Source organism: Suncus etruscus, chromosome 6 (assembly GCF_024139225.1).
Source record: "Suncus etruscus isolate mSunEtr1 chromosome 6, mSunEtr1.pri.cur, whole genome shotgun sequence".
In the NCBI taxonomy this organism is placed as follows: Eukaryota; Metazoa; Chordata; class Mammalia; order Eulipotyphla; family Soricidae; genus Suncus; species Suncus etruscus.
This window is the reverse complement of record NC_064853.1, coordinates 48,634,867-48,661,398: the sequence shown is the minus strand read 5'-3', so window position 1 is coordinate 48,661,398 and position 26,532 is coordinate 48,634,867. Positions and strand designations below refer to the sequence as shown.

General features: G+C 47.1%; 1 protein-coding gene and 1 non-coding gene across 3 annotated transcripts; both read right to left on the bottom strand.

Annotated features, from left to right (window-relative positions):
- Window positions 1–7,902: 7,902 nt before the first annotated feature.
- Window positions 7,903–8,008, bottom strand: LOC126013151 (U6 spliceosomal RNA). Its single transcript, XR_007497480.1, has one exon. It is a non-coding gene; the product is annotated as a U6 spliceosomal RNA (small nuclear RNA).
- A 1,795-nt stretch (window positions 8,009–9,803) lies between these two features.
- On the bottom strand, window positions 9,804–19,167 carry LOC126011281 (regulator of chromosome condensation-like). 2 transcript variants are annotated; one of them, XM_049775035.1, is made up of 10 exons: window positions 19,086–19,163; window positions 18,479–18,586; window positions 16,003–16,190; window positions 15,631–15,810; window positions 14,525–14,621; window positions 14,300–14,422; window positions 12,643–12,798; window positions 12,321–12,440; window positions 11,867–12,019; window positions 9,804–10,184 (listed from the first exon to the last, which is right to left on the bottom strand). In XM_049775035.1, exons 1-10 carry the CDS (start codon window positions 19,156–19,158, stop codon window positions 10,009–10,011), a joined length of 1,374 nt encoding a protein of 457 aa, XP_049630992.1. In that variant the 5' UTR covers window positions 19,159–19,163; the 3' UTR covers window positions 9,804–10,008. The 2 variants fall into 2 exon arrangements, with proteins under 2 accessions (XP_049630992.1, XP_049630991.1); XM_049775034.1 differs by lacking the exon at window positions 18,479–18,586 and having other exon boundaries at window positions 19,086–19,167.
- Window positions 19,168–26,532: the final 7,365 nt, after the last annotated feature.

Below are 26,532 nucleotides of genomic sequence, written 5' to 3'. Positions count from 1 at the left end.
TGAAAAAAAAAAAGCCTTCAAATTCGGAAAACCACAAACTCGTAAAAAGGTGATATACATATAACTAAATGGTTGTGGTGAGCACATACCACTCACACTTGGGCTGAGTGCAGGCCTAGTGTTAAGGTGCTGGGATCTACCAGCGTAAAACCCAGCAGCCTTTAGGAGATGAAGCTACCAACTGCTGGGGAACTGTGCTAGACATAATAAAGATCCTACAAGCCAGACACTTTCTCCATGGCTTGGAGCTATATATACCCTGTCAATGTCTGTTCCTCTAATTTGGAGCCCTTGAACTTGCCAGTGATCTACACAAGTCATCCCTTCACCCTTTCCTTTGCCACTCTGGAACCTGGGAATTTTGTTCTGCTTTGGGACCACACCTGGTGATGCTCAGGGATTCCTCCTGGCCAACCTGGAGATCCATATGTAGTGCTGAAATTGAATCCAAGTTGGTTATATGTAAGGTAAGGAGGTATTTGGGGAACCATATGAGGTGATAGGGATGTACCTGTAGTCTCTCCAACTTCTCCCCAACCTTTTATGGGGAAGTATTCTCGGCATTGCTCAGGTGCTTTTTCTGGCTCTGACATCAGGAATTATTTCTGGTGGTGCACAGGGGACCATATGGAATGCTGGGGATTGAACCCAAGTTGGACACATGCAAGGCAAGTTCCCTACCCCAAATTTGGTTCCAACCCCAAATTCTTATTCTTCTCTAGCCTAATATTCAGGGATTTATCAGACACTGCATAATTCCTATTAACTTAGGTTTTATTTTTCTGAGTCATGCCTAGCAGTGCTCATCATTCATTCCTGATTCTGTGCTCAGAGGACCATTTTGGGTATAGGAATTGAATCAGGTTTGCTACATGCAAGTCAAGCACCTGTGTACTATTTCTTTGGCCCTGAAACATGTTTTTGTGGGGCCAAGTTTGTCACATTCTTAGATTCTAGCACATGAATAAAATTGTTTGCACCAACTTGCTTTTTAAGTGGTGACTATAACTTGAACGTGATATACATAGCGTACACCAACTTAACTTTGTTATCCATGTTCAAATCTTGGTCCCATAGAAACTGTATCTATATAGATTTTTGGGGGGGGGGGAGTGGGGTTTGGGCCACAACCAGCAACATTCAGGGCTCACTCCTGGCAGGCTTGGGGGAACATATGGAATGCTAGGAATTGAATTCATGGGGTCTTTTTATTTATTTTTTTTTTTTTTTGGTTTTTGGACCACACCGTTGTCTCTCAGAGATTACTCCTGGCTATGCCCTCAGAAATCCTCCTGGCTTGGGGGACCATATGGGATGGTCTGTCCTAGGTTAGCGTGTACAAGGCAAACACCCTAACTGATTGTGCCATTGCTCTAGCCCCAATTTGTGAGGTCTTAATTAGCCAACATTCCTTCTTGCTTATGTGGCTTCTCTCCCATGCTCCCAATCACCAACCATATCTGCTGTACTGTATCTCAGACTGGACATAGTAATCAAAATCTGATACAAAGCTAGAACAAAAAATACCTGCAATTATATTAAACATTCTGTATCCGGCAACATAAAGTTTGGGTCACTGGTATGGTGGGAATGTGCTTTTGTATGTCCTTAACTGATAAACCATAAGGTCCTTCCTCCTCTTCTACTGTATAAAATTCCATGCTTGGCTTCAGTAAAATGAACTCTCCTCTGACAGATTTCCCACTGCATTGGTGTGTGTTCCTTCCAGTGGCGATTCTTTTTTCTTTTTCTTATTTCTTTTTTTTGGGGAGGGTTTTGGGTCACTCAGGGGCCACTCCTGGCTCCATGCTCTGAAATCAGGGGCCACTTCTGGCTCCATGCTCTGAAATCTCCCCCGGCAGGCTCAGAGAACCATATGGGATGCCAGGATTCGAACCACCGTCCTTCCGCATGAAAGGCAAACATCTTACCTCCATGCTATCTCTCCAGCCCCGGCAATTCTTTTTTCTAACCCTGTTTGGCCGAGAGAGCTGCTTGCCTGTTGGGGTCCCAGGTATGCCAACCACCCACATGTCCCCTAACATCTTGTGCCCAATGTGGGGCCTGGGGACAACCTTTCTGGCTCATCTACAACCCACTTTGGATACATAAGTTTCATTGCAGGTGATTTGGATTTTTCACAGATTAGAGAATCTCAATATCGTTTGCTATATTGCAATTATTTATGCTCAGGCCCATCATTGTGCCTGTCATTTTCATTCTCCTTCTTCTTGCCTATTTGTTTCTTCACCTCTTTAAATCTCTCTCCCTTCCCAAGACTTTGCCTCTCTGGTATAACACTTCTCATGTAGACTAACAATTTTTTGTTTTTTGTTTTTTGGGATGAGGACTAATAAGTAATATTAAATTAGTAAACGCCTATACTGAATATAGTGTTTTACTTTTTTTTTTTTTTTTTACTGAGCAGTCTGTGGCACAAAGTGAAACAAGAAAAATGTTGGAGCCAGAAAGATAGCATGGAGGTAGGGCATTAGCCTTGCATGCAGAAGGACAGTGGTTCAAATCCCGGCATTTCATATGGTCCCCCAAGCCTGCCAGGGTCGATTTATGAGCATAGAGCCAGGAGGAACCCCTGAGCGCTGTCGGGTATGACCCAAAAACCAAAAAAAAAAAAAAAGGCGAACTCAGACCCCCATTTAACACCATGCACGAAGATCAAATCCAAATGGATTAAAGACCTTGATATCAGGCCTGAAAAGAAAAAGTATATAGAACAACACATAGGTAAAACACTATATGATATTGAGACTAAAGGCATCTTTAAGGAGTAAACAGCACTCTCTAAACAAGTGGTTGTCTTTTATTTTTAATCCAAGAGGCCTTAAAACTGCATGTATCTGGGCAAAGAAAATCGCTCTAGGTGGATTATTATCTGTATGCTATTAGGCAAATTGACTAGTTAGGGAAATAATTTTGTGTTGTTTATTTTTTAATATCTACTGAAAATAAAGAAAAGTTTCTCTGACCTTACAAATTTCTAAAAATGGGGCCGGAAAGATAGGATAGGATAGATAGATAGGGCGATTGCTTTGTATGCAGAAGGACTGTGGTTTGAATCCCAGGATCTCATATGGTCCTCTGAGTCTGCCAAGAGTGATTTCTTAGCACAGAGCCAGAAGTAATTCTGAGCACCACCGGTGTGACCCAAACAAAACAAAACAAATATATATATGCATATATGTATATATACATATACATATATACATTAACTTTGTAAGTGCCTTATCAACAAAGGTGAAGGTGCAACAGAAAAGCTCCCTTCACCCCATGCCCGAGGGGCATAAAGGGGTTTCACTGGTGGGTTGGTTGTAAATCCAAATTTGATAGGAAGGAAAGCCTTTAAACTAAATGAGGGCCAGTCCTCAGCCTCATCTGCTTTGTTTTTGGTTTTTGTGTTTGTTTGTTTGTTTGTTTGTTTTTTGGGCCACAGCCGTTTGACGCTCAGGGGTTACTCCTGGCTATGCGCTCAGAAGTCGCTCCTGGTTTGAGGGGACCATATGGGATGCTGGGGGATCAAACTGCGGTCCGTCCTATGCTATTGCTTGCAAAGCAGACACCTTACCTCTAGTGCCACCTTCCCTGCCCCTTTCTTGCTGTTTTGTTTTTAAGCCTCATCTGCTAAAGAGAGTAAGACCCAGGTTAATTAGACCATCCCCATCATACTGGGAATCCTACCCAAAATTACTGTTACCATAGGGAGTCAAGTGTTCAAATACCTGCTTGATACTGATAGAACCATAATAAGGGGGGCCGGAGAGATAGCATGGAGGTAAGGCATTTGTCTTGCATGCAGAAAGTCAGTGGTTTGAATCCTAGCATCCCATATGGTTCCCCGAAACTGCCAGGAGCAATTTCTGAGCATAGAGCCAAGAGTAACCCGTGAGTGCTGCCGGGTGTGACCCAAAAACAAAAACAAAAAAATAAAAGAACCATGATAAGGGAAGAGGAGGTCCTGTATGATTGGGAGCTTGTTTCAGGACCTGGAATGGAAACCCAGAAATGAATGAAATGGGGGGGGGGGGTATAGGCTCACTTGAAACTATAGACTGGAATAAATGGATTGATTCAGATGGAGACTCTGGGATTATTAAACACCTCCTTGCTAAGGGATTAACAAATAATCTGCTAGGACAAGATATTTTGGGACAATTGTAAGCATGTCTTCAAAAAAACCTAAAAATACTCAGCAGCGAGGCCAGAGAGATAGCATGGAGGTAAGATGTTTGCCTTGCATGCAGAAGGACGGTGGTTTGAATTCCGGCATCATATATGGTCCCCTGACCCTGCCAGGAACAATTTCTGAGTGTAGAGCTAGGAGTAACCCCTAAGCGCTGCTGGGTGTGACCCAAAAACCAAAACAAAAAAAAAATACTCAGCAGGTGCACCTCCAATACTAGAGGTCACTGCCCCACCCACCCCTCTCTAATATCCTGGCAGTCAGGAGAGCGAGCCCATATGGTGTGGAGCAGTGTCACTTTCTCAAAATTAAATGCGTTAAGACAAATAGTAAATGAATGATTACAGCTAAGACATATCAGACCTTCCTCTAGCCCCTGGAATACCCGTTTGTCATAAAAAAAAGGGGTCAGTAAAATGGAGAATGCTATGGGACTTAAGAAAAATTATGAGGGGCCAGAGTGGTGGCACAAGTGGTAGGACACTTGTCTTGCACGCGGCTAACCTAGGACGGACCTTGGTTCGATCCCCAGCATCCCTTTTGATCCCTCAAGCCAGGAACGATTTCTTAGAGCACAGCCAGGAATAACCCGAGCGTCACCGGGTGTGGCCCAAAAAGCAAAAAAATTAACGAAAGGATGGTTAGTCATTCAGGGGAAACCCCCCCTATGGGGTGTATGGCATGAATACTAGCAATCCTCAGTAATTTGCACTTATTGTCATTGATATTAAGGACTGCTTCTTTTCCATCTCTCTGCAGCCTGAGGATTGTGAAAATTTTGCCTTTTTGGTCCCAGCCTTAAATTATTCAGGGTCCTCCCCCTCTCTCCCTCCCCGCCTCTGTCCCTCTCCCTCTCTCTTCTCCCTCTTCATCTCCCTCCTCCTCTCTCCTCTCCCTCTCCATTTCCCTCCTCTCCCTCCCCCTCCTCCCACCCTCTTCCTCCTTCCCCTTCCCTCTCCTTTCCCCTCTCCTCTCAAAAAAAGAGAAAAAATAAATTAAAATAAAAAAATTAATTAATAGGGCCGAAGAGATAACATGGAGGAAAGGCGTTTGCCTTTCATGCAGAAGGACGGTGGTTTGAATCCCAGCATTTCATATGTCTCTCTGAGACTGGCCAGGAGCGATTTCTAAGTGTAGAACCAGGAGTAACCCCTGAGCACTGCCAGGTGTGACCCAAAAAACAAAACAACCACCAAAAAGTTATATAGAGGGGCCAGAGAGATAGCACAATGGTAGGGCATTGCATGATAGGGCCTTGCATGCAGCCAACCCAGAAAAGTCCTGGGCTCAATTCCCAGCATCCCATATGGTCCCCGATCCTGCTAGGAGCTATTGATGAGGTTTTGGGATTTTTTAATTTATTTTTTTGGTTTTGGTTTTTGGATCACACCCGGCAGCACTCAGGGGTTACTCCTGGCTCTATGCTCAAAAATCGCACTATCAATTAGACATGGCTCTCTTCACACTAATAGTTATTTTTGTTTTTTGGGTCACATCTGGGGGTACTCAGAGATTACTCCTGGCTCTGAGCTCAAAAATCGCTCCTGGCAGGCTCAAGGACCTTGTGAAATGCCGGGAATAGGACATGGATCTGTCCCAGGTCAGCCATGTAAAAGGCAAACACTGGGGCCGGAGAGATAGCATGAAGGTAAGGCGTTTGCTTTTCATTCAGGAGGTCATCGGTTCGAGTCCCGACGCCCCAAATGGTCCCCCGTGTCTGCCAGGAGCAGTTTCTGAGCCTGGAGCCAGGAATAGCCCCTGAGCACTGCAGGGTGTGACCCAAAAACCACAAAAAAAAAAAAAAAAAAAAAAAAAAAAAAAGGCAAACACCCTATCGCTGTGCTATTACTCTGGCCCCCCACACTAAATATTTAAAATTTTTCAAAAAACAATGGGTTCAGGGCTGGAGAGATAGCATAGAGGTAGGGCATTTGTCTTGCATGCAGGTCAGTAGTTTGAATCGGTCCCCTGAGCCTGCCAGGAGCGATTTCTGAGCATAGAGCCATGAATGACTCCTGAGCATGGATGACCCAAAAACCAAAAACCAAAAAACGAAACAAAACAAAAAAAAATGGGCCCTTGCCATTCCACAAGCATTGGAAAAAGTCTCACACCCAAACCAGAGGTCCTGGAGTGATGAAAGGAACTGATAGGTGCCTGGAAAGGCCTGATCCCCTACTAACAGTAGGACGAAGTTTTGGATGCGTGTTTCCTACCAATGAGCCCAGCCCAATATGGGTCCCAGCTAGATCTCTCAAATATGTGAACATTGGGGCCGGGCGGTGGTGCTAAAGGTAAGGTGCCTGCCTTGCCTGCGCTAGCCTTGGACGGACCGCGGTTCGATCCCCCGGTGTCCCATATGGTCCCCCAAGCCAGGAGCAACTTCTGAGCACATAGCCAGGAGTAACCCCTGAGCATTACCGGGTGTGGCCCAAAAACCAAAAAAATAAATAAATATGTGAACATTAACTCCTTGTCCAAGAATTCTGAGCAGTCCTGAGGAGTGCATTTTGTTTTCTTCCAGAATGCTATTAATCCTGGTACTGCTTGGATCCAAAATCCTGGATGTTGCCATGCAATCGAAAACACACACCCCTGGCTCGTGGAGCTATTGTCAAAGATCTAAGAGAAGTGGAAGCTTCCTGGCCATTCTGAAAGCTTCCCCTCAGTCTCCAAGACTTGCTTAACTGACTCTGGGATGGGTTGGAAAAAAAGATAAAGGGAGGGCCGGGCAGTGGCGCTAAAGGTAAGGTGCCTGCCTTTCCTGTGCTAGCCTTGGACGGACCGCGGTTCGATCCCCCGGTGTCCCATATGGTCCCCCAAGCCAGGAGCAACTTCTGAGCACATAGCCAGGAGTAACCTCTGAGCGTTACTGGGTGTGGCCCAAAAACAAAAACAAAACAAAACAAAAAAAGGTAAAGGGAATGGGAGGAGGGAGAAACTTGGTTTAAACATTAGTTTAACTTTTCCCCTTGGCTTACACTTTGGCTGGATCCCTTATATTGCTGTGCCTTTAAACCTTCGGACCATGTATCATTAACCATCTAGTGACAACGATTAAATCCAAATTTAATGCAGTGGTTATGTTCTCTCAGCCTGTTGACACCCACCCCCAACACCCGTACACACAGAAACAAAACACACAGGTGGATTGGGTAGTAAGGGAACCCATGGCAAAAATGAAAAATCTTAAATAGGGGGCCAGAGAGATAGCATGGAGGTGAGGTGTTTGTCTTGAGTACAGAAGGTCGGTGGTTCAAATCCCGGCATCACATATGGTCCCGTGCCTGGCAGGGGCGATTTCTGAGCATAGAGTCAGGAGTAACCCCTGAGCGCTGCCGGGTGTGACCCCCCAAAAAAACCCTTAGCATTGCCGGGTGTGACCTAAAAACAAACAAAATAATAAAAATTAGGGGCCAGAGAGGTGGCGCTAGAGGTAAGGTGTCTGCCTTGCAAGCACTATTAAGGAAGGAACCAGGTAGTCCCCCAGCGTGCCTCCCCCAGCATCCCATATAGTCCTCCCAGCCAGGGGCAATTTCTGAGTGCTTAGCCAGGAGTAACCCCTGAGCATAAAATGGGTGTGGACCAAAAAAAAAAAAAATTAGGGGCCAGAGAATATCACAGCGGTGGATGCAGGATGATGGATGGTGGTTTGAATCCCGGCATACCCGAGCCCGCCAGGAGTGATTTCTTTTTTTTTTTTTTTAAATATGGAATGTTTCACGAATTAGCGTATCATCCTTGTGCAGGGGCCATACTAATCTTCTCGCATCGTTCCAATTTTAGTATATGTGCTGCCGAAGCAAGCACCAGGAGCAATCAATTTCTGAGCAGAGCCAGGAGTAACCCCTGTGCGTGGCTGGGTGTGGTCCAAAAACCAAAACAAAACAAAAAAAAACAAACGAAAACCCCAAAGTGGTTTTCCTTCTGAGAAATCAACCCTGTGCCAATGTGTCTGCATCAAACCAAAAGTTCAAAGAGAAATAAATCGCATACCACATCATTAGTTTATAGTATATATTCATATTCTCAAGAATCACAGACCTTTAAGAACCTTGGTGCTAATAAAACCTTCTTGTTATACTTAAGCCTCCCATTTCAGTGTTGTCTATTACAATTTTCTGTGATCTGAACTAGTCTATTGCTGTATTTGCACGGCACATCACTCAGCCACCTGCCACGCTTGACTAGCAGGGACCTGAAACAAAAATATGCACCAAGAAAGCCCCCACATTTTACAGGTCAGTTCTAAAAGATTTGGTTTCTCAAATGCCTGTAAGAAAATCTACTTTCATGTATAAATTGGTCTGAAGAGTGACTGTCCAATCAATCCTGTCTACTCAAGTAGATCAGAATTTAGTTTAAGTATTTCCAGAGATAAGATTGTTCCCTAAAAATCTTGTTCAGGATTAGATATTAAATGACGAGAACTAGGGAGGTCACTCAGGGGTAGAGAATGTGTTGCCTGCATTAGGCCCTGCATCTGCTTTCCAGTTCTGCAAATCAAATCTATTCCATTATCTTTTGAATTATGCAGCATAATTAAAGTAACAATTCCAAATTCCTAAAACTATGCGGATAAAAATCAGTCAACTCCTTTCTTTCCTGACTGGTCAGGGTAGTCACATCAACAGTGGACTGGTACTCAATGGGATCTTGCTATGACCAAATTCCTAACCTTCACAGGCTTGAATTGAGTCTCCCCCTCCCACTACAGCAGATGCTGACATTATCTTTCTTAGATGTTGTTTCATCTGGGGGCAACACCTAGCTGTGCTCAGGGGTTACTCCAGTCTCAGCACTCAGGAATTACTCCTGCTAGTGCTTCTGGAGAACACATGGGATGCTGGGGACTGAATCCAGATTGGCTAAATACAAGGCAAATGCCCTATCACTCTGGCCCCTGGTGCTATCTTTAAAAAAGCAGGGGTGTAAAAAACAAGTTGCCTGTTTTTATAAAACTCTAATTTAATAAAAACGTTAAAAGGATTCACTCTTCCCTCCAAAATATTTTACTTTAAAAAAACCCCACAACTTTTCCTTAGCCACTACTAGATTCCACTTCCCTTTCTGGGACCAGTCTTCTCTCCCTGTTTCTTTTTTTGTCCCTTTACTCTTAATATTGCAATAAATTGTCCACCTGCTGCCTGTGAGTCCTGCAGGCAAAGTTTCCTTTCAGTTTCAGTGCCCTTGTTGGTGAAAGGAGTTGAATAAGTAGGGTGCAACCAGCAATGCCTAAAAGACAGAGTACTTTGTGCTTGATTGGCTTTTTTCTTGGTCACTTGACTTCCTTCTTCCCCAGTCCCCCAGACACCTGTTCAAGACCAAGTATTTAGCATGAGGTTGCCTTCATCTGAGTAGCCCCATCCCTTCTCTAGGTCCTCTCAGACAGATCTGAGGACTGTATCGTCTGCCTGACTATGAAGGACAGCAAGCATGGCACATGACTAGAGCTTGAGGGAACCCTGACTTCCCAGTGTATTGGGCACCTAAGGCCCAGGAGTACAAGTTTTTGGTAGGTCAAGTTCAGCCAGGACTAGGTAAGGTAGGAATGAAGAGGAGATGGGATAACTACATAGCTCTAGGGTGAGCAATATTCCTTCATCCCCACACCTTCTTCATCCTGCAGGTGCCAGGACAATTCTGGAAGAAGAAAGAAAGAGGAAAAGGATTCTGTTCATGGGGAAAAGGCAGGAGGTGACAGAACGCTCAGGGTCGGGGAGGCCTGCTGCAACCTGCAGTCCTCATGGCTTCCCTGTTCCAGGGGGAAGGGCGTGGGGGGCCTGGTAGCCAGGCCCTCAGAGGCTTCATCAGCTCTGTCCTTTATCCTTGACCAGCAGGACTGTGTGCTGGCCTCCGCTGGACACGGACAAGACTGTGCGGTTCTCCAGCTGTTTGCCTGTCATCTCCACAGGGCTCCAGGCGTCCTCCTCTAGGCCTGTGCCCAGCTGATAGTTGGTGCCCATTCCCCAGGCAAAAACACGACCTACAAGAGAGAGAAATGGGATTTTTAGGATCCCCAGTCCTACCTCCCCAGAATGAGAAGTCTTAGGGGTTGGTTTGTCAGCAACCTGGTCATGTCTCAGCCTCTGGGAGTTGAGGGAAGCTCAAGAAGCCAAAGAGTAAAGGGTAAAAAGGAACCTTGCTAATCAGAGACCACAGTCCTTGCACCTTAGTATAGGCTTCCCTCCTCTTTTTTTTTTTTTTTGGTTTTTCGGGCCACACCCGTCTGATGCTCAGGGGTTACGCCTGGCTAAGCACTCAGAAATTGCCCCTGGCTTGGGGGGACCATATGGGACGCCGGGGGATCGAACCGCAGTCCTGATCCTTGGCTAGTGCTTGCAAGAGAGACACCTTTCCTCTAGCGCCCCTCGCTGGCCCCCGCTTCCCTCCTCTTAAGCATGACATTCAAAGACCCAAGGACTGATCACTCACAACCCCACCAACACCTCTAGTCCAAGAGCAGCATAGCTAGCACTGCTCTCGGATATAGACTGGGCTTGTGGACGCGGCCTTCAAGGTTGGTGAAGTCCCTTTCTTCTTCAGGTGCACACACACAGGTTACATGGGTCTGCTGATCCTAGACTTTTCTACACTATTAAGCTTTGTTTTACCTAATATAATTCTAAGTACAGCTCCCTGGGAAGCTGCCAGAGTTTGATTATAAATAAATGAATCTCACCCCATACCCTGGGTAGAAAGATAAGCTTGAGCCAGAAGCCTGGAGAGCTAGATTCAAATCCTTTATCTTTCTTTTTTATTTTTTTTTGTTTGTTTGTTTGTTTTGGGGAACACACCTGGTTGTACTCAGGTGTTACTCCTGGCTATGTGCTCAGTAATTGCTCCTGGCAGGCTCAGGGGACATTTGGGGATGCTAGGAATCGAACCCAGGTCCCTCCTGGGTTGGCCGAGTGCAAGGCAAACACTCTACTGCTATCTTTCCTCTTTTTAAGTTTTTTGTTTTTGTTTTTGGGTCACACCTGGCAGTGCTTAGGGATTACTCCTGGCTCTAAGCTCAGAAATTGCCCCTGGCAGGCAAAGGGGACCATATGGGATACTGGGATTTGAACCACCATCCTTCTGCATGGAAGGCAAACGCCTTACCTCCATGCTATCTCACCAGCCCCCCCCCCCTTTTTTTTTTTTTTTTGTGGTTTTTGGGTCACACCCGGCAGTGCTCAGAGGTTATTCCTGGCTCCAGGCTCAGAAATTGCTCCTGGCAGGCACGGGGGACCATATGGGGCGCCGGGATTCAAACCGATGACCTCCTGCATGAAAGGCAAACGCCTTACCTCCATGCTATCTCTCCGGCCCCCAGCCCCCCTTTTTTAAGGTTTTATGGCATACCAGCTAGCTCTGCACTCGGGATCCTTTTGATTGAGGTGACTGAACCCGGGTCAACTGTGCTCTAGCCAAGCACCCTACCCATTGTGAGACTGCAAGCCTCACTAGTCCTTCTTGTTATTCGTTTACTAATTTTGGATCATCGGGAACAGAGTCACCACATCCTCAGAACTGGAGATCTCTGCATCTCAGCCCCATGTGATAGCATATGTCAGAGCTTCCTGGGAAGTTGGTGAGGATCCCGACGCCTCCCCCAGCACTGCTGAGTGTGGCCCAAAACACAGAAACAATCAAGATCCCCAGCCCCTCACCAGACCAACTCACCGTCCTGGGTAACAGCATACCCCACGGAGGCCCCACAGGCCACAGAGGTGACAGGGGGCAGTCTGGAGATGAGGGTGGGCACACTCTTCTCCTCAGCACCCTCCCCAAGGCCCAGCCGCCCATACTCGGCTCGGCCCAAGCTGTACGCTTTTCCTGAGGGAAAAAGAGAGAGGAAGAATGGCAGAGGGCATGTTCAAGGCAAGTGCAGTGAGCCAGTTATCTGCGGGAAGCTATCCCCAATCTTGGCATAGTGTATATGTGGGGAGTCTCCAATGTTTTTAGGGAGGCTTCCACTGAGCCCACATTTAAAAGAGCACCAAACCTCCTGGACCCAGATCTGATCCAACCTATTGAGTAGGTCTCAGGCCCGTCCAAGGACCAAAGCTCAGGAGCTGACCAGCCTGAGCTCAGGGAACACTCCACACCCAGCCAGAGTAGGATTCACAAGCCTCACCTTCTGAATCCATGCAGACAGTGTGGTGTTGGCCACCAGAGAAGCCCACCCATGACTTGGTGGAGTTCTTGAAGGATGTCAGGTTCTGAGGTACAAAGCAAGATTCTGTGCCCGAGGTTCCTGGGAGGCAAAAGATAGGACAGCACTGTCAGGTGTGAAGGTGTTCATGGACCTGACCTCCTATTTAACCCCACCTCATCCATGAGATTCACAGTCTCACTTTCCAGATGACAACACTGTGGTTCTGAAGGAATCAGAGGACCCCAAGCTTGAAATCCAGACCCCAGAGGGTGCTATGCCTAATGCTAGCATTGGGACTCACCAAGCTGATGGTAGTTGGAGAGGCCAAAGCCATAGATGTGCCCCTCATGGGAGATGGCAAAGGTGAAGTAAGCGCCACAGAAAACATCCTGGAACCTCACACGACGGTGGCTCCCCTTGGATTTCAGCATCACACATTTGGGGACCAGGAGTCGTTCTGCAAAGAGAGGGTCACAGGAGGTGGTAGAAATATAATCCTCGACTCTATCTGTGCCTCCTCCATTGCTAAAGTCCCGAAGTGAGGCCAAGCACAAACTCTTCATTCTATTTTATAGGAATGAAGCGATGAGGGCCTCGCCTATGACACACCTTCTGCGCCAAATATGGACACTTTCTTTTCTTTTTTGGTGATAAGACTCATACAGGAGCCTGAGAGATAGCATGGAGATAAAGCGTTTGCCTTGCATGCAGAAGGACGGTGGTTTGAATCCCGGCATCCCATATGGTCCCCCGAGCCTGCCAAGAGCAATTTCTGAGCATAGCGTCAGGAGTAAGCCCTGAGCGCTGCCGGGTGTGACCCAAAAATAAAAACAAAAACAAAAAAAAATTCATACAAAACATGCATTCTATCACTGAGATCACTGAGATCAGAGTTATTCAATGGAACACACCAAATCATGTATGATTTATATATAAATATGTATTATATATTTCCCCCTCCTGTTTTTGTGCCACCAACAGTGTTCATCAACATGGTTTACTCTGGGCTCTGAGCTCTCTGAGCTCAGGGATCACACCTGGTAAGGTTCAGGGGACCATATGGTATGCTGGGGATTGAACTATATCAGTCACATACAAGGTAAGAAAGAATCACAGTACTTAGGTCTCTGGCCTTTTTTTTTTTTTTATTTTTGGTTTTAGTTTTGGGGCCCACCCAGCAGTTACGTTCAGGGGTTATTCCTGGCTCTGAGCTCAGAAATTACTCCTGGCAGACTCGGGGGACCATATGGGATGCTGGGAATTGAAGCTGGGTCCATCCCAGGTTGGCCATGTGCAAGGTAAACAGCATACTACTGTGCAGATGCTCTGGCCCTGAGTCCTGAGTTTTTTGTTTTATTTTGTTTGCTTTTGCTTTTAGGTCACACTGGGCAGTGCTCAGGGGTTACTCCAAGCTCTACACTCAGAAATGGTTCCTGGCTATTTCTTTTCTTTTTTCTTTTTTTTGGTTTTTTTTGGGGGGCCACACCCGGCATTGCTCAGGGGTCACTCCTGGCTGTCTGCTCAGAAATAGCTCCTGGCAAGCACGGGGGACCATATGGGACACCGGGATTCGAACCAACCACCTTTGGTCCTTGGATCGGCTGCTTGCAAGGCAAACGCCGCTGTGCTATCTCTCCGGGCCCGGTTCCTGGCTATTTCTGAGCAGACAGCTAGGAGTAACCCCTGAGCAACTCCGGGTGTGGACCAAAAACCAAAAAAAAAAAAAAAAAAAAGAAATGGCTCCTGGCAGGCTTGGGCGATCATATGAGATGTCGGGATTCGAACTACTGTCCTTCTGCATGCAAGGCAAATGCGCTACCTCAATGCTATCTCTCCGGCCCTTAGACCTAGGTTCTTAATCACTACTGCTCCACAGAAGCCTAAACACAATCTCTCCTAACTTTCTGACTTTTATCAGGGGTGGCCTGCTTAACAGAGATACAGACTCAAAAACCTACCAAGGCCTCGGGGTCCACCATGACTGGCAAATTTTTCAGGCACGCGACCAAGCTGTCCCTGCTCTCCGCAGCCCAAAGTGTAGAGGTCACCATCAATTGTCAGCATCACCAAATGGTCATTTCCTGAAGGAAGAAAGTCATGCAATGCAGGCTTTCTCAGTCCAAGACAGAGTCAACCCTCCAAATAATGCTCCCCAGCAACTCCCCAGAACCTTGCAGACTCACCTGAGGCCACCTTCACCACAGGCATACTCAGCTCTACCTCCACGGGCACCATGCTCATCCTCACGTGCTTCAAGAGTCCAATCACACCATTATTGTCCTGGGAGGGGGAAGTGGGTGTCTAATCAAATGCAAGGCTGACTGAGGAAGGGCAAGAACGCCATAGGGGATGCAGAGGTGGACAAGAACCAGGTCACATACTGAAACACGAACAGAATCATACATGGTCTGTTACTTGCAATAAAATAACAGGCAAAGGCTGGGGCTGGAGCGATAGCACAGCTGTAGGGTGTTTACCTGAACAGCAGACGCACCTACATGTCAGTATGGCTCCCAAAAGAAACAAAACAATTTTTGTGTTTAGTCTTAAACTCTTCACTGCCCTTGATGTTCTGAGATGTTACAAGGTCAAAGAAAAGAGTTCAGTGGATAGGGCACTTGCCTTCCATGTGGCTGACTTGGGTTTGAGTCCAGCACCGGTATGTTCCTCCAATCCTGTCAGGTGATGATCCCTGAATACAAAGCCAGGACTAAGGCCTGAGCACCACTACCACCATTGTGGGCCAAACACAAACATAAAAATCCTGAGTTGTGAGATTTTCACATACTGTCAAGAACAGAAAATTACTGTGGGCTGGAGCAAAAGTACAGTGCTGACCTGGATTCGATCTCTGGCACCCCATATTGATAACTGAGCACTGCCAAGAGTGATCCCAGAAGCTCAGAACCAAGAAGGCGTAAGTCCAGAGCACAGTTGGCTGTGTCCCCAAAATCAAACGAAAAACCCTGCGATATGCATGAAGGCTGGCGAGGGGGAAGCTGCAAGGGATGGGGAGGAGACAAAGCTAACTTTCTGGAATAGTCTGTCTCCAAAGCCGCCCGACCCAGCCTCTTCTCCAGAGACACACAGTTCCTTAACATTGACTCAAGAAATCAACTGCAAGTGTGAAAGGCACCAATGAGACACCAGACTCCTGGGAATGGGCCGTACCTCACTGAGCCTTTATTTCTGCATGCTTTGGTGGGGGCAGGAGATGGGTTCTTTCGGGGGAATCCATCAAGTTTATTCTGCCTACCAGTCTCCAGGCAGTTTTCAGACCCCGTCTTACCCGGAAGGAGCCCCACAGGAAAACTCGGCCATCCTCAGTGAGTGCTGCTGTATGACTGTCTCCTGCTGACACCTGTACCACCTTCTCCAGCAGATCTACTTTCCCAGGGACTGACTCTGAGCCTTCCACGGACGTGTCTCTTCCAAGGGCACCCTCATCATTGCAGCCAAATGAGTAGACCTGTGTTCAGAAGGACCCCATTAGTGCAAAACCTAGGCTCAGTCCACTCACATTAGGTCCCTCCCAGTTCCATCCCCACAGAGTAAATATGTGTAGCTTTTAGCTCATGCCCCAAATTCCTTCCTTCCATCCATTCATGCCCTCCCATATCCAATCCAGAATCTGTCTAGTCCTATGCAGCCCCAAACCTACCTGGCCACTTCTGCTCAGACACACAGTATGCATGCCTCCAGCCTCTGCCTGTACAACATTCTCCGGAATGGGCACCAGGGCGGGCTTCTTCCTCTCCAGCACACTCTCACCCAGTCCCAGCTGGCCCACATCACCCTGGCCCAGTGTCAGCACCAAACCGGGTTCTGTTCTGTGGGACCTATGTGAGACTAAAGGGGGAAGAAGTCAGCCCGAAAATGTGTGGGATGACAGGAGGGTGAAGTCACTGACTGAGCACCGAGGTCACACACCCGTGATCCATCCCTGCTTCAGTACAATATATCAGCATGACCTTCAGGAGCCTGGTGTTTCCTCATCTTTGAAATGGGGGTCACCAAAGTGCCTATCTCAAAGGGTTTTTTTATGAAGATAAAACCAGAGAGCTAGGGGCTGGAGCAGTGGTGGAGTGGTAAGGTGTTTGCCACGCACATGGCTGACCTAGGACAGACTGAGGTCCAATCCCCTGGCATCCTATATGGTGCCCCAAGCCAGGAGTGATTTCTGAGCGCATAGGCAGGAGTAACCCCTGAGCATCACCGGATGCATCCCAAAAACCAAAAAACGAACAAACAAAAAATCCCCAAAATAAATAAATAAGGGGTGGAGAGATAGCATGGAGGTAAGGCGTTTGCCTTTCATGCAGGAGGTCATCGGTTCAAATCCCGGTGCCCATATGGTCCCCCGTGCCTGCCAGGAGCAATTTCTGAGCCTGGAGCCAGGAATAACCCCTGAGCACTGCGGGGTGTGACCCAAAAACCAAAATAAATAAATAAATAAATAAAACCAGAGGGCTAGGGCACAGCAGGTAGGGTGTTTGTCTTGCATGGGGCCAACCCAGGTTCAATCCCCAGCATCTCATATGGTCCCCAAATCTGCCAGGAGTGATTTCTTTTTCTTTTCATTTCTTTTCTTTTTTTTTTGTTTTGTTTTTTGGCACAGCCGGCAGTGCTCAGGGCTTACTCCTGGCTGTCTGCTCAGAAATAGCTCCTGGTAGGCACAGGGGACCATATGGGACACCGGGGTTTGAACCAACCACCTTTGGTCCTGGATCGGCTGCTTACAAGGCAAATGCCGCTGTGCTATCTCTCCAGGCCTGATTTCTTTTTCTTTCCTTTTCTTTCCCTCCCACCCTCCCTCCCTTCCTCCTTTTTCTTTCTCTCTCTCCCACCTCCGTCCTTCCTTCTTTTCCTCCCTCCCTCCCTTCTTTCTCTCTCTTTCTTTCTTTCGCCACACCAAATGGGAGACCATATGGGACGACGGGATAGAACTGCTGTCTGTCCTAGGATAGCATGGGCAAGGCAGACGCCTTACCACTTGTACCATCACTCTGGCCCCAGGAGTGATTTTTTTTTTTTTTTTTTTTTGGTTTTTGGGCCACACCCAGTGGTGCTCAGGAGTTACTCCTGGCTGTCTGCTTAGAAATAGCTACTGGCAGGCATGGGGGACCATATGGGACACCGGGATTCGAACCAACCACCTTAGGTCCTGGACCAGCTGTTTGCAAGGCAAACACAGCTGTGCTATCTCTCCGGGCCCAGGAGTGATTTCTTAGTGCAGAGTTAGGAGTAAACCCTGAGTGCTACCAGTGTGGCCCAAAAATCTAAAAACAAACAAAAAAATCCCAAAGAAACAGAGGGCTACGGCCACAGCAACAGTACAGTGGGTAAGGCATTTTGCTTTGCACACAGTCGAACCCCAGCATCCGAAATGATCCCCCAAGCCTGTCAGGAGTAATTTCTGAGTGCAGAGTCAGGAGTAACCCGAATGCTGCCAGATGTGACCCAAAAGAACAATAGAGGACTGGAGAGAATAGGTCACAGGGCTGAAGTTCAAGCAGTGGACAGTATCTTGGTCCCCTGTCCACCATGGGACGTACATGCCTCAGGGTATAGCCCTCGTGGCTCCTGAAGTAATGCATCGATGGCCAGAGAATGATGGACATCTGCTAGGGGGTCCAGACAAAATAGTACAGTGGGTAGGGCACTGGTCTTCCATGTGGCCAACCCTGGGTCCATCCCTGAGGGCAAAGCCAGGACTAAATCCAGTCCTGGGTGTGGCTCAAAACAAAAAAAACACACAAAAACAAAACAAAACCCAAAAAGAAATTATGTCCACACCTTCCACATCTAGCAGGAAAATGAAATCACCTCAGAGATGCTAAGCATTTAGAGGGCTAATAAGCAGCCCTGCTGTGAGTCCAAATAAGTGAATAAGGTCCTTGACCTTCACCCTCAAGCCCTGTAAGTCCCGGACAAATCCACACCGGCGAATGGTGGCCAGAGAAGTGGCAAAAGCAGGAGCCAACAGGTAAGTGTGCAGAGAGGTAAGTGCCAAGCAGAGGATATAGCATAGGGCCGCCTGCTTGCCAATAGTGGTCGCCCGGACCCCAGACTGCCAAAGGCGTCCACCTCTCCAGGGTGTGGACACAGCTGCCTGGATGCACAGGGCAGAGAGCCACCTGGTCTGGTTTTCTGGTCAGGGGGGCTAGGCCTGCAGGCACCTTGGCAGGAGTGGGCGCCTGGAACTCGGTGGGAGGCAACGGCCCTCACTGCCTGGTTACGACGGTCTGCAAAAGACAGACACTGTCTGAGTGTGGGTCCGGGCTGCCCCCTCCCACACCAGACGTGGTTCCCTCCACCACCACCACCCCTATGAGAAGGAAACCCACTGCTGACCCATGCAAATGCTGCCAGCACTTTCTCTGGAAGCTCACAGCAGCCCAGTAAAGTTAAAGGACTTGCCCAGAAGGACAGAGCTAGAGTGTAGCTGAACAAGAATTTGAACCCAAGCTTTGGAATCAATGGTGCTAATCAGAAAACAGTGTGCACTGGCCCAACTCATAGGGTCTACCTCCCTGTTTTGCCTGTGCTCCCTGAGAGCTGAGACAATTCTCTGGCCCTTTAGGATTTCCAGAGTGTCAGAAATAAGCTAAGGCAGATCTTCCAGCTGCGTTCGTGGAGTTCTAGGCCTCTGAGCTTCAAATGTCAGGGAGAAGGAAGGCCAATTCTAGATTCTGGGGCTCCAGAGTGATACCCACAATAAGATAAAGGCTAAGGCCAACTTACCTTTCACCTTCTTGCTTTTTGGCAGGGCATCTTCTGGGGGTGATCTTTTTTTAGCAATACGTTTGGGCGGCATTTTTCTGTCCTGGAAAAAACAACCAAATGCTATATTAGAAATGGCCATTGTGGGGCCGGAGAGATAGCATGGAGGTAAGGCGTTTGCCTTTCATGCAGGAGGTCATCGGTTCGAATCCCGGCGCCCCATATGGTCCCCTGTGCCTGCCAGGAGCAATTTCTGAGCCTGGAGCCAGGAATAACCCCTGAGCACTGCCAGGTGTGACCCAAAAACCAAAAAAAAAAAAAAAGAAATGGCCATTGTGGGCCCGGAGAGATAGCACAGCAGCGTTTGCCTTGCAAGCAGCCAATCCAGGACCTAAGGTGGTTGGTTCGAATCCCGGTGTCCCATATGGTCCCCCGGGCCTGCCAGGAGCTATTTCTGAGCAGATAGCCAGGAGTAACTCTTGAGCTCCGTCGGGTGTGACCCAAAAACCAAAAAAAAAAAAAAAAAAACAAAAAAATAAAAAAAACCAAAAAATAAATGGCCATTGTGTCCGGAGAGATAGCACAGCAGTAAGGCATTTGCCTTGCATGCAGAAGGATGTTGGTTTGAATCCCGGCATCCCATATGGTCCACAGAGCCTGCCAGGGTCGATTTCTGAGTGTGAAGCCAATAACTTCTGAGCGTTGCCAGGTATGACCCAAACACCAAAATCCGGCAGCGATCAGGTGTTACTCCTGGCTTCACAGTCAGAAATAGCTCCTGGCAGGTGCAGGGGACCATATGGGACGCCGGGATTCGAACCAACCACCTTTCTGCATGATACCTCCATGGTATCTCTTTGGCCCCATCATTCACTTTTTTAAAAAAAAACAATACATTTACATGAAAAACAAAAGATATGGGCCCAGAGAGATAGCACAGCGGTGTTTGCCTTGCAAGCAGCCGATCCAGGACCAAAGGTGGTTGGTTCGAATCCCGGTGTCCCATATGGTCCCCCGTGCCTGCCAGGAGCTATTTCTGAGCAGACAAACAGGAGTAACCCCTGAGCAACGCCGGGTGTGATCCAAAAACCAAAAAAAAAAAAAAAAAAAAAAACCAAAGATATGTGATGTAACAGATCTAATGATTACAAAAAAAAAAAATAAATAAAGACTATGGGGATCAGGGAGATGGCTCACAAGTCAGAGAGCTGCCCAAATAAGAGAAAGTGGCAGAGAAAGATGCTTGCCTGTTCACAGCAAACTTGGATTCAATCCTCAGAACCCTCTTTATCTCCCAGAGCATCATCAGGAGACATCACTAAGCAGAGTCAGAAGTAACTCCTGAGCACCATATAGTGTGGCCCCAAAACCAAAAAAAAGAAGGAGACTCCAGGGTAAGAGAGACATATCAAAGGATTGAATACATGCTTTGTATGCGGGAGTCCTAAATTTAATCCCCAACAAAGCATATTCCACTAAACACTGAGCTAGAATAGACATCCAGGTATCCACTCTGATGGGTGCAGACACTTATTTGGGGGGGGGGGGGTCACACTCGGCAGCGCTCAGGGTTACTCCTGGCTCTATGCTCAGAAATCGCCCCTAGCAGGCACAGGGGACCATATGGGATGCCGGGATTCAAACCACCGTCCTTCTGCATGCAAGGCAAACGCCTTACCTCCATGCTATCTCTCTGGCACCAACTCTTTTTTTTTTTTTTTAAAGAAAATGACTGCTGGGGCCGGAGAGATAGCATAGCAGTAAGGCGTTTGTTTGCCTTGCATGCAGAAGGTTGGTGGTTTGAATCCCGGCATCCCAGATGGTCCCCGTGCCTACCAGGAGTGATTTCTGAGTGTAGAGCCAGGAGTAACCCCTGAGATCTGCTGGGTGTGACCCCCCAAAAAAAGAAAAAAGAAAATGACTGTCATTAGGGTTGAAACACTGTACAATAGGGAAGGCGCTTGCGTATTCAGTTTCACATATGGTCCCCCCCAAGCCCAGTAAGGAGTGATTCCTGAGAACAGAACATTACCGGGTATGGTCCAAAACTAAAAGTCAAAAAAAAAAGAAAAAAAAAAAAAAAACCACCTGCTGCCACTATATAAAATCAAAGCCTAGAGTGGTTAGGTTCTTGCATTACAAACTGTAACCCAGTCTGATACCACACATGGTCCCGAGTACAGCCAGGAGCGATTCCCGAATGCACAGACAGGAGTAAAATCCCTGAATACTGGTAGGGTGTACCTCCCACCCAAAAGCAGCAAAAAACAAAACAAACAAACACCTCAAACCAGCCCACTAGTGTCCTTTAACAAAAAGTGTCCCTCCTGCGGTCAGAACAATAGTAAGGGGTGAGCTACTTGCCTTGCATGTGACCAACCTAGTTCAATTCCCAGTAAGTAGCACTGGACCATGTACAGTCCTCAAAGCATCACTAGCGGTTGGTCATTTGTTTTGTTTTGTTTGGGGGGGGCATATCTGGTGATGCTGAGGAGTTATTCATGGCTGCACTCAGGAATCACTCCTGGTGGGCTTAGGAGACCATATAGGATGCCTGGGATCAAACTTAGGCCAACCTCATGCAAGGCAAATGGCAAATGCCCTGCCTTGCCAGCTACTGTCACTCAAGTCCTGTTGCTCTCTTGAGCAGAGCCAGGAGTAGCCCGCGAACCCAGGGGTAGCCTCACCTCCCACCTCCACCTAAAAGTCTAGCTTTCTTGAGCACTTAATAAACTGCAACTACACTTATATTAACATCTAAACAGCAGTTATCACACAAATTTTATTTGAGGGGCCACACCTTGCGATGCTCAGGGGTTACTCTTGGCTCTGCACTCAAGAATCACTCCTGGCAGTAGTGCTCAGGGTGGTCTGGAGACCGTAAGCCGTAAGGGATGCTCTGGCCCTGCCAAACAAATATTTATTTTTTGGGGGGGCACATCCGGTGGAGCTCAGAATTACTCCTGGATCTGCACTAAGAAATGACTCCTGGCAGGCTTTGGGGACTATATGGGATGTCGAGGATCAAACCTGCCTTGGTTGTAAGCAAAGGCAAGTGCTTTACCCAATGCACTATCACTCCAATCTACCAGCTCCAACACTCCAGTCCTCTGAATCATCTCCTTGGCCACTAACATTAGATGTTATAAAAGAGGGAAAAGGAAATCCACTACGGGTGGCAAGAACAACTGAACTTAAGTTCCAGTCCCTTTGGCTCCCCCAAATTCTCAAAGCCTTTCCCAAGACAGCGAGGGATAGAGATATTCTACCCAGCTCCTTATTTAATATCCAGCCCAAATGATATTCAAAGCCTTCGGGTCAGGATACACACAGCTCAGCAGCAGAGCCACTGTCTCACATGCGCAGATCCCTGGGTTCAATCCCAGTACCACAAACAAAAAAAAAACACAAAAAAACCCACAGCTCTTGCTTTTTTTTTGGCCATACCCAGTGCTGCTCAGGGGTGACTCCTGGTTCTGCATTGAGAAATCGCTCCTGGCATGCTCGGCGGACCATACAGAATGCCAGGAACCAGAGAACCAAACCTGGGTCAGCTGTATGCCAGGCAAACACCCTCACCCCCTGCGCTACTGCTCCTTCTCCCAGTGTTCTCATTTCATCAAGTCTACCTCCCCTCTCCATGAAGAGATTAGGGACAAGCAAGCAACAAAGAAAATGGGAACCCAGGGCTACTGGGCCTGAAAGATAATCACGGATGAGACACTTGCCTGGCATGCAGTTCACCTAGGTTCAATCTCTGACACCCGTATGGTTCGCTAGAAGGCCAGACGTGATTCCTGAGTACACAGCCAGGAAGAACCTGAGAGAACATTGCTGGGTGAGGCTCAAAAACAAAGGGAGGGGCTGGAGCGGTGATGCACAGGGTAAGGTATCTGCCTTGCCCACACCAGCCTAGGACATACTGCGGGTCAAGCCTCCAGTGTCCCAGATGGTCTCCCAAGCCAGGGGCAATTTCTGAGCACATAGCCAGGAGTAACCCCTCAGCATCACCAGATGTAGCTCCTGAGCGTTGCCGGGTGTGGCCCAAAAACAAACATCAAAGACACAGAGGAATGTTCGCCATATTTGGCTTGCAAGCTTACCCTGGGCACGTGACCACAGGGAGCCAGCAGCTATCACCTCTGTGAGCTGCATACATACAGGAAATGATGCCACAACTACCTAAGTGCTGTCCTGAAGAGGAACAGTTTGGGCTGGAGTGACAGTAAAATGGGTACGGCCTCCTTGCTCAGGGCAGATCCTGGTTCGATTCCCAGCATCCCATATGGTTACAAAGAGTAATTACAAGGAGTAATTCAAGAGCCAGGAGCACTGCTGGGTGTGGGCCCCAAAAATTACATAAGATTAAAAATTAAAGAGACTGGAGCAATAGCGCAGCCGTGTGGCATTTGCCTTGCACACAACTGACCCAGGACAAGCCTTGGTTTGATCCCCGAAGTCTCATATGGCCCCCCAAGCCAGGAGCGATTTCTGAGTGAATAGCCAGGAGTAACTCCTAAGCATCACCAGGTATGGCCCAAAAATACAAAAAACAAATTAAAATCAAAATAAAACAATAACAAGAAAACAGAGGCCAGAGAAGTAGCACAGCAGTAGGGCGTTTGCCTTGCACACAGCCAATCCAGGACAGATGGTGGTCCAAATCTCAGCATCCCATATGGGCCCCTGAGCCTTCCAGGAGCAATTTCTGAGAGCAGAGCCAGGTGTGACCCCCCCCCCCAAAGAAAGAACAGTTTGGTGCTAGAGAGAACGTAGAACGGGATAGGGTGTGTACCTTGTATGATACCTTGTATGTACAATCCCAACATTACATGTGGCCCCAAGCCCTGTGAGAAGTGTCTTCTGAGTGGAGAGCCAGGAGTAACCCTTGAGCCACTGCTAGATATGAACCCAAACAATAAAAATAACAAATATATAAATTAAAGTTTGGGAGACCCCATGTGGAAGGCCTTTTCCCTATCTTGGCTGCGCTGGAAGCCTTGATAGGCTCCCAGCCTTCCCCTCTTCTGCCAGGCCTTCTGGAGTGGCAGCCCAGGCTGCCAGAAATGGTTGGTCTTAACTTGGGGTGTGCTGAGATTTGCTCGATTGCACGTTTGTCACTGGCAATTTCTGACCACTCTGCATCTAGAACACCGCTCGGGGGCACTAGCACTGCTTGTATTAAGAGTATTCCTTATCTTTATGTTTTGCATATCCAGAATGTCCGTTTTGTATTCTGCCCTTTCCCACTCCCCTTCAAAGCTCATTTTTACTCCTTAACTCTCTCACCCAAACATCACTAACCCACATTACTCTTTTTAACTTCAGTATTGCACAATCCTAATCACAGACCAAAGCCGTGAATTGTGTGTAACAACCCTGAACTGTTTCAAAAGACATAAAATGGACAAGTATGTCTTTAGAATATTTTGTTTTTCCCTGACAACTATAAGTCTTACTAAATATTCTCTCTCTTTTTTTTTTTTGTTTGGTTTTTGGGCCACACCCAGCTTTGCTCAGAGGTTATTCCTGGCTGTCTGCTCAGAAATAGCTCCTGGCAGGCACAGGGGACCATATGGGACACCGGGATTCGAACCCACCACCTTTGGTCCTGGATCGGCTGCTTGCAAGGCAAAGGCCGCTGTGCTATCTCTCCGGTCCCACTAAATATTCTCTTATACAATGACGATTCTAACCACTTTTTATCTTCTCTTTATGAGCTGTTCAACAAGGAATTTTGTTGAAAGAGTCCCCCACTTTAATGCTTATGATTGAACCATGTCATGGGGATTATTGGACTTGTTCTTATATCCCCCATATGCACCAATAACGCCACGTGGCATTGCTCCTTTTTTGCATAGGCACATTAAAATGAGAAAATACTATACATGCAAATAAGATCCTATCTAATAGAGATTGGAATACACAAATCTTGTAGTGCAAAGGGACCTTACACCCTGAACATTGACATAATGACCTAGCACAGGGCTCAGAAGAAAGGGCATTTTCCATTCACCCCTGAACCAGGGAAGCCAGCCACGAAACATCCAGGTTTGTCTATAACATCACCTGGAAGCAATCCTCTACCACGGAAGGCCCTACCACTGCTCAGACATTGACCTGCTCAAAAGTGACTTCCCTTAACACTGAGAAGACTTAACAACAACAATGACCTGCTTACAGGACAGGGCTTCCTGCACTGCCTTTTAATGGTGAGGTGAAATGAGAAGACGCTCCACATCCTGACTTCAATGTAGGATATGCAGATTCCAGGATCTTTAATACAGAAACATGATACCAACAACAGAGACTGTGTGAAAAGTGTGTTGGCACTACAGACAACGTCTTGGATTGGATGATAACTTGCCTGGAGCCTAGAGTTGGTCTTATGCCAGGAAACTTCAGGGGTAGGATCTCTTTGTATTTAGGCCAAGGTTATTCCTTTCCACGCCTCTCATATTTTGGTGGGCCTATGCAAACAACAATTGCCACTCTAACAACGTTTTTACTGTGCTCCTTTGACTCTAATCCTTAAAAAAAAACCACCAAAAATTTGAGGTTAACTTCAGCTAATATGCATGCACATAGAAATGTAAAAATACTATGCCTCTAATGTTTAAGGAGTTACGTAAGTTTTATGGCTTTAGATTAGCTTGTGTGCTGTTAAGAAATATTATAATGTGCTACAATCTGGGAACTTGAGGGACAAAGTAATTGTACATGGATTCTGTTTTATTTATCTTCATGTTCTTTGGCTGAAAGTTCAAAGTTAAGATATCAGCAAGGGGACTTCTTCTGAGAACTACGTTATGGGTGATTGTCCTTCCACTGTAACTTTACCTTATCCTCTTTCTTTGCATCTTTGTTCTCATAATTCAAAATAAAAAAATTTAAAAAAATAGTTTGTTTAGAACTTTGCAAGAGTCCAATATGCAATAAGCATTCAAACCAGTAATTCATTCCCTAAGTACTCTTAGAGCATTCTCAGAAAATCGACTTCGCTGGGATCAGAGTCACATAGCACTTGGGGATGGTATTTGCCTTGGCCAGCTTGGTTTGATATCAATATCTCACATGGTCTCCAGAGCTTCCCACAAGAGACTCCTGGAGTCTCTGGAGTACCTGAGCACCACACCACCACATGTGGCCCAAAAAGCAAAACTTAAAAATTTAAAAAACTAGTGCAAGAGTGAGACCAGAAAGAAGTTTAATCCTCAGCGCTAAATCGGTACTCGTTTGTTTGGGGTGAGTGTGTTTGGGCCTGGCAATGCTCAGGTCTTGCATGTACCAGTACAGTGGATGCCAAGAGTGAATAGAGGAGGAAACAATGGGTCAGAGAGAGAGCACCACGGTAGGGTGTTTGCCTTGCACAGAGATAATCCAGGACAGACCCTGGTTCAAATCCCTGCGTCCCATGTGGTCCCTGTGCCTGCCAGGAGCAATTTCTGAGCTCAGAGCCAGGAGTGCC

What these genes read in the sequence shown, in the direction of transcription:
- LOC126011281 (XM_049775035.1), bottom strand. Translation starts at nt 19,158, where the DNA reads ATGCCGCCCAAACGTATTGCTAAAAAAAGATCACCCCCAGAAGATGCC. An exon ending in GTCTGAGCAGAAGTGGCCAG is followed by an intron (nt 15,811 to 16,002) that starts GTAGGTTTGGGG and finishes TTCTGAACACAG; the next exon opens with GTCTACTCATTTGGCTGCAA. An exon ending in TGTGGTGAAGGTGGCCTCAG is followed by an intron (nt 14,423 to 14,524) that starts GTGAGTCTGCAA and finishes TTCTTCCTTCAG; the next exon opens with GAAATGACCATTTGGTGATG.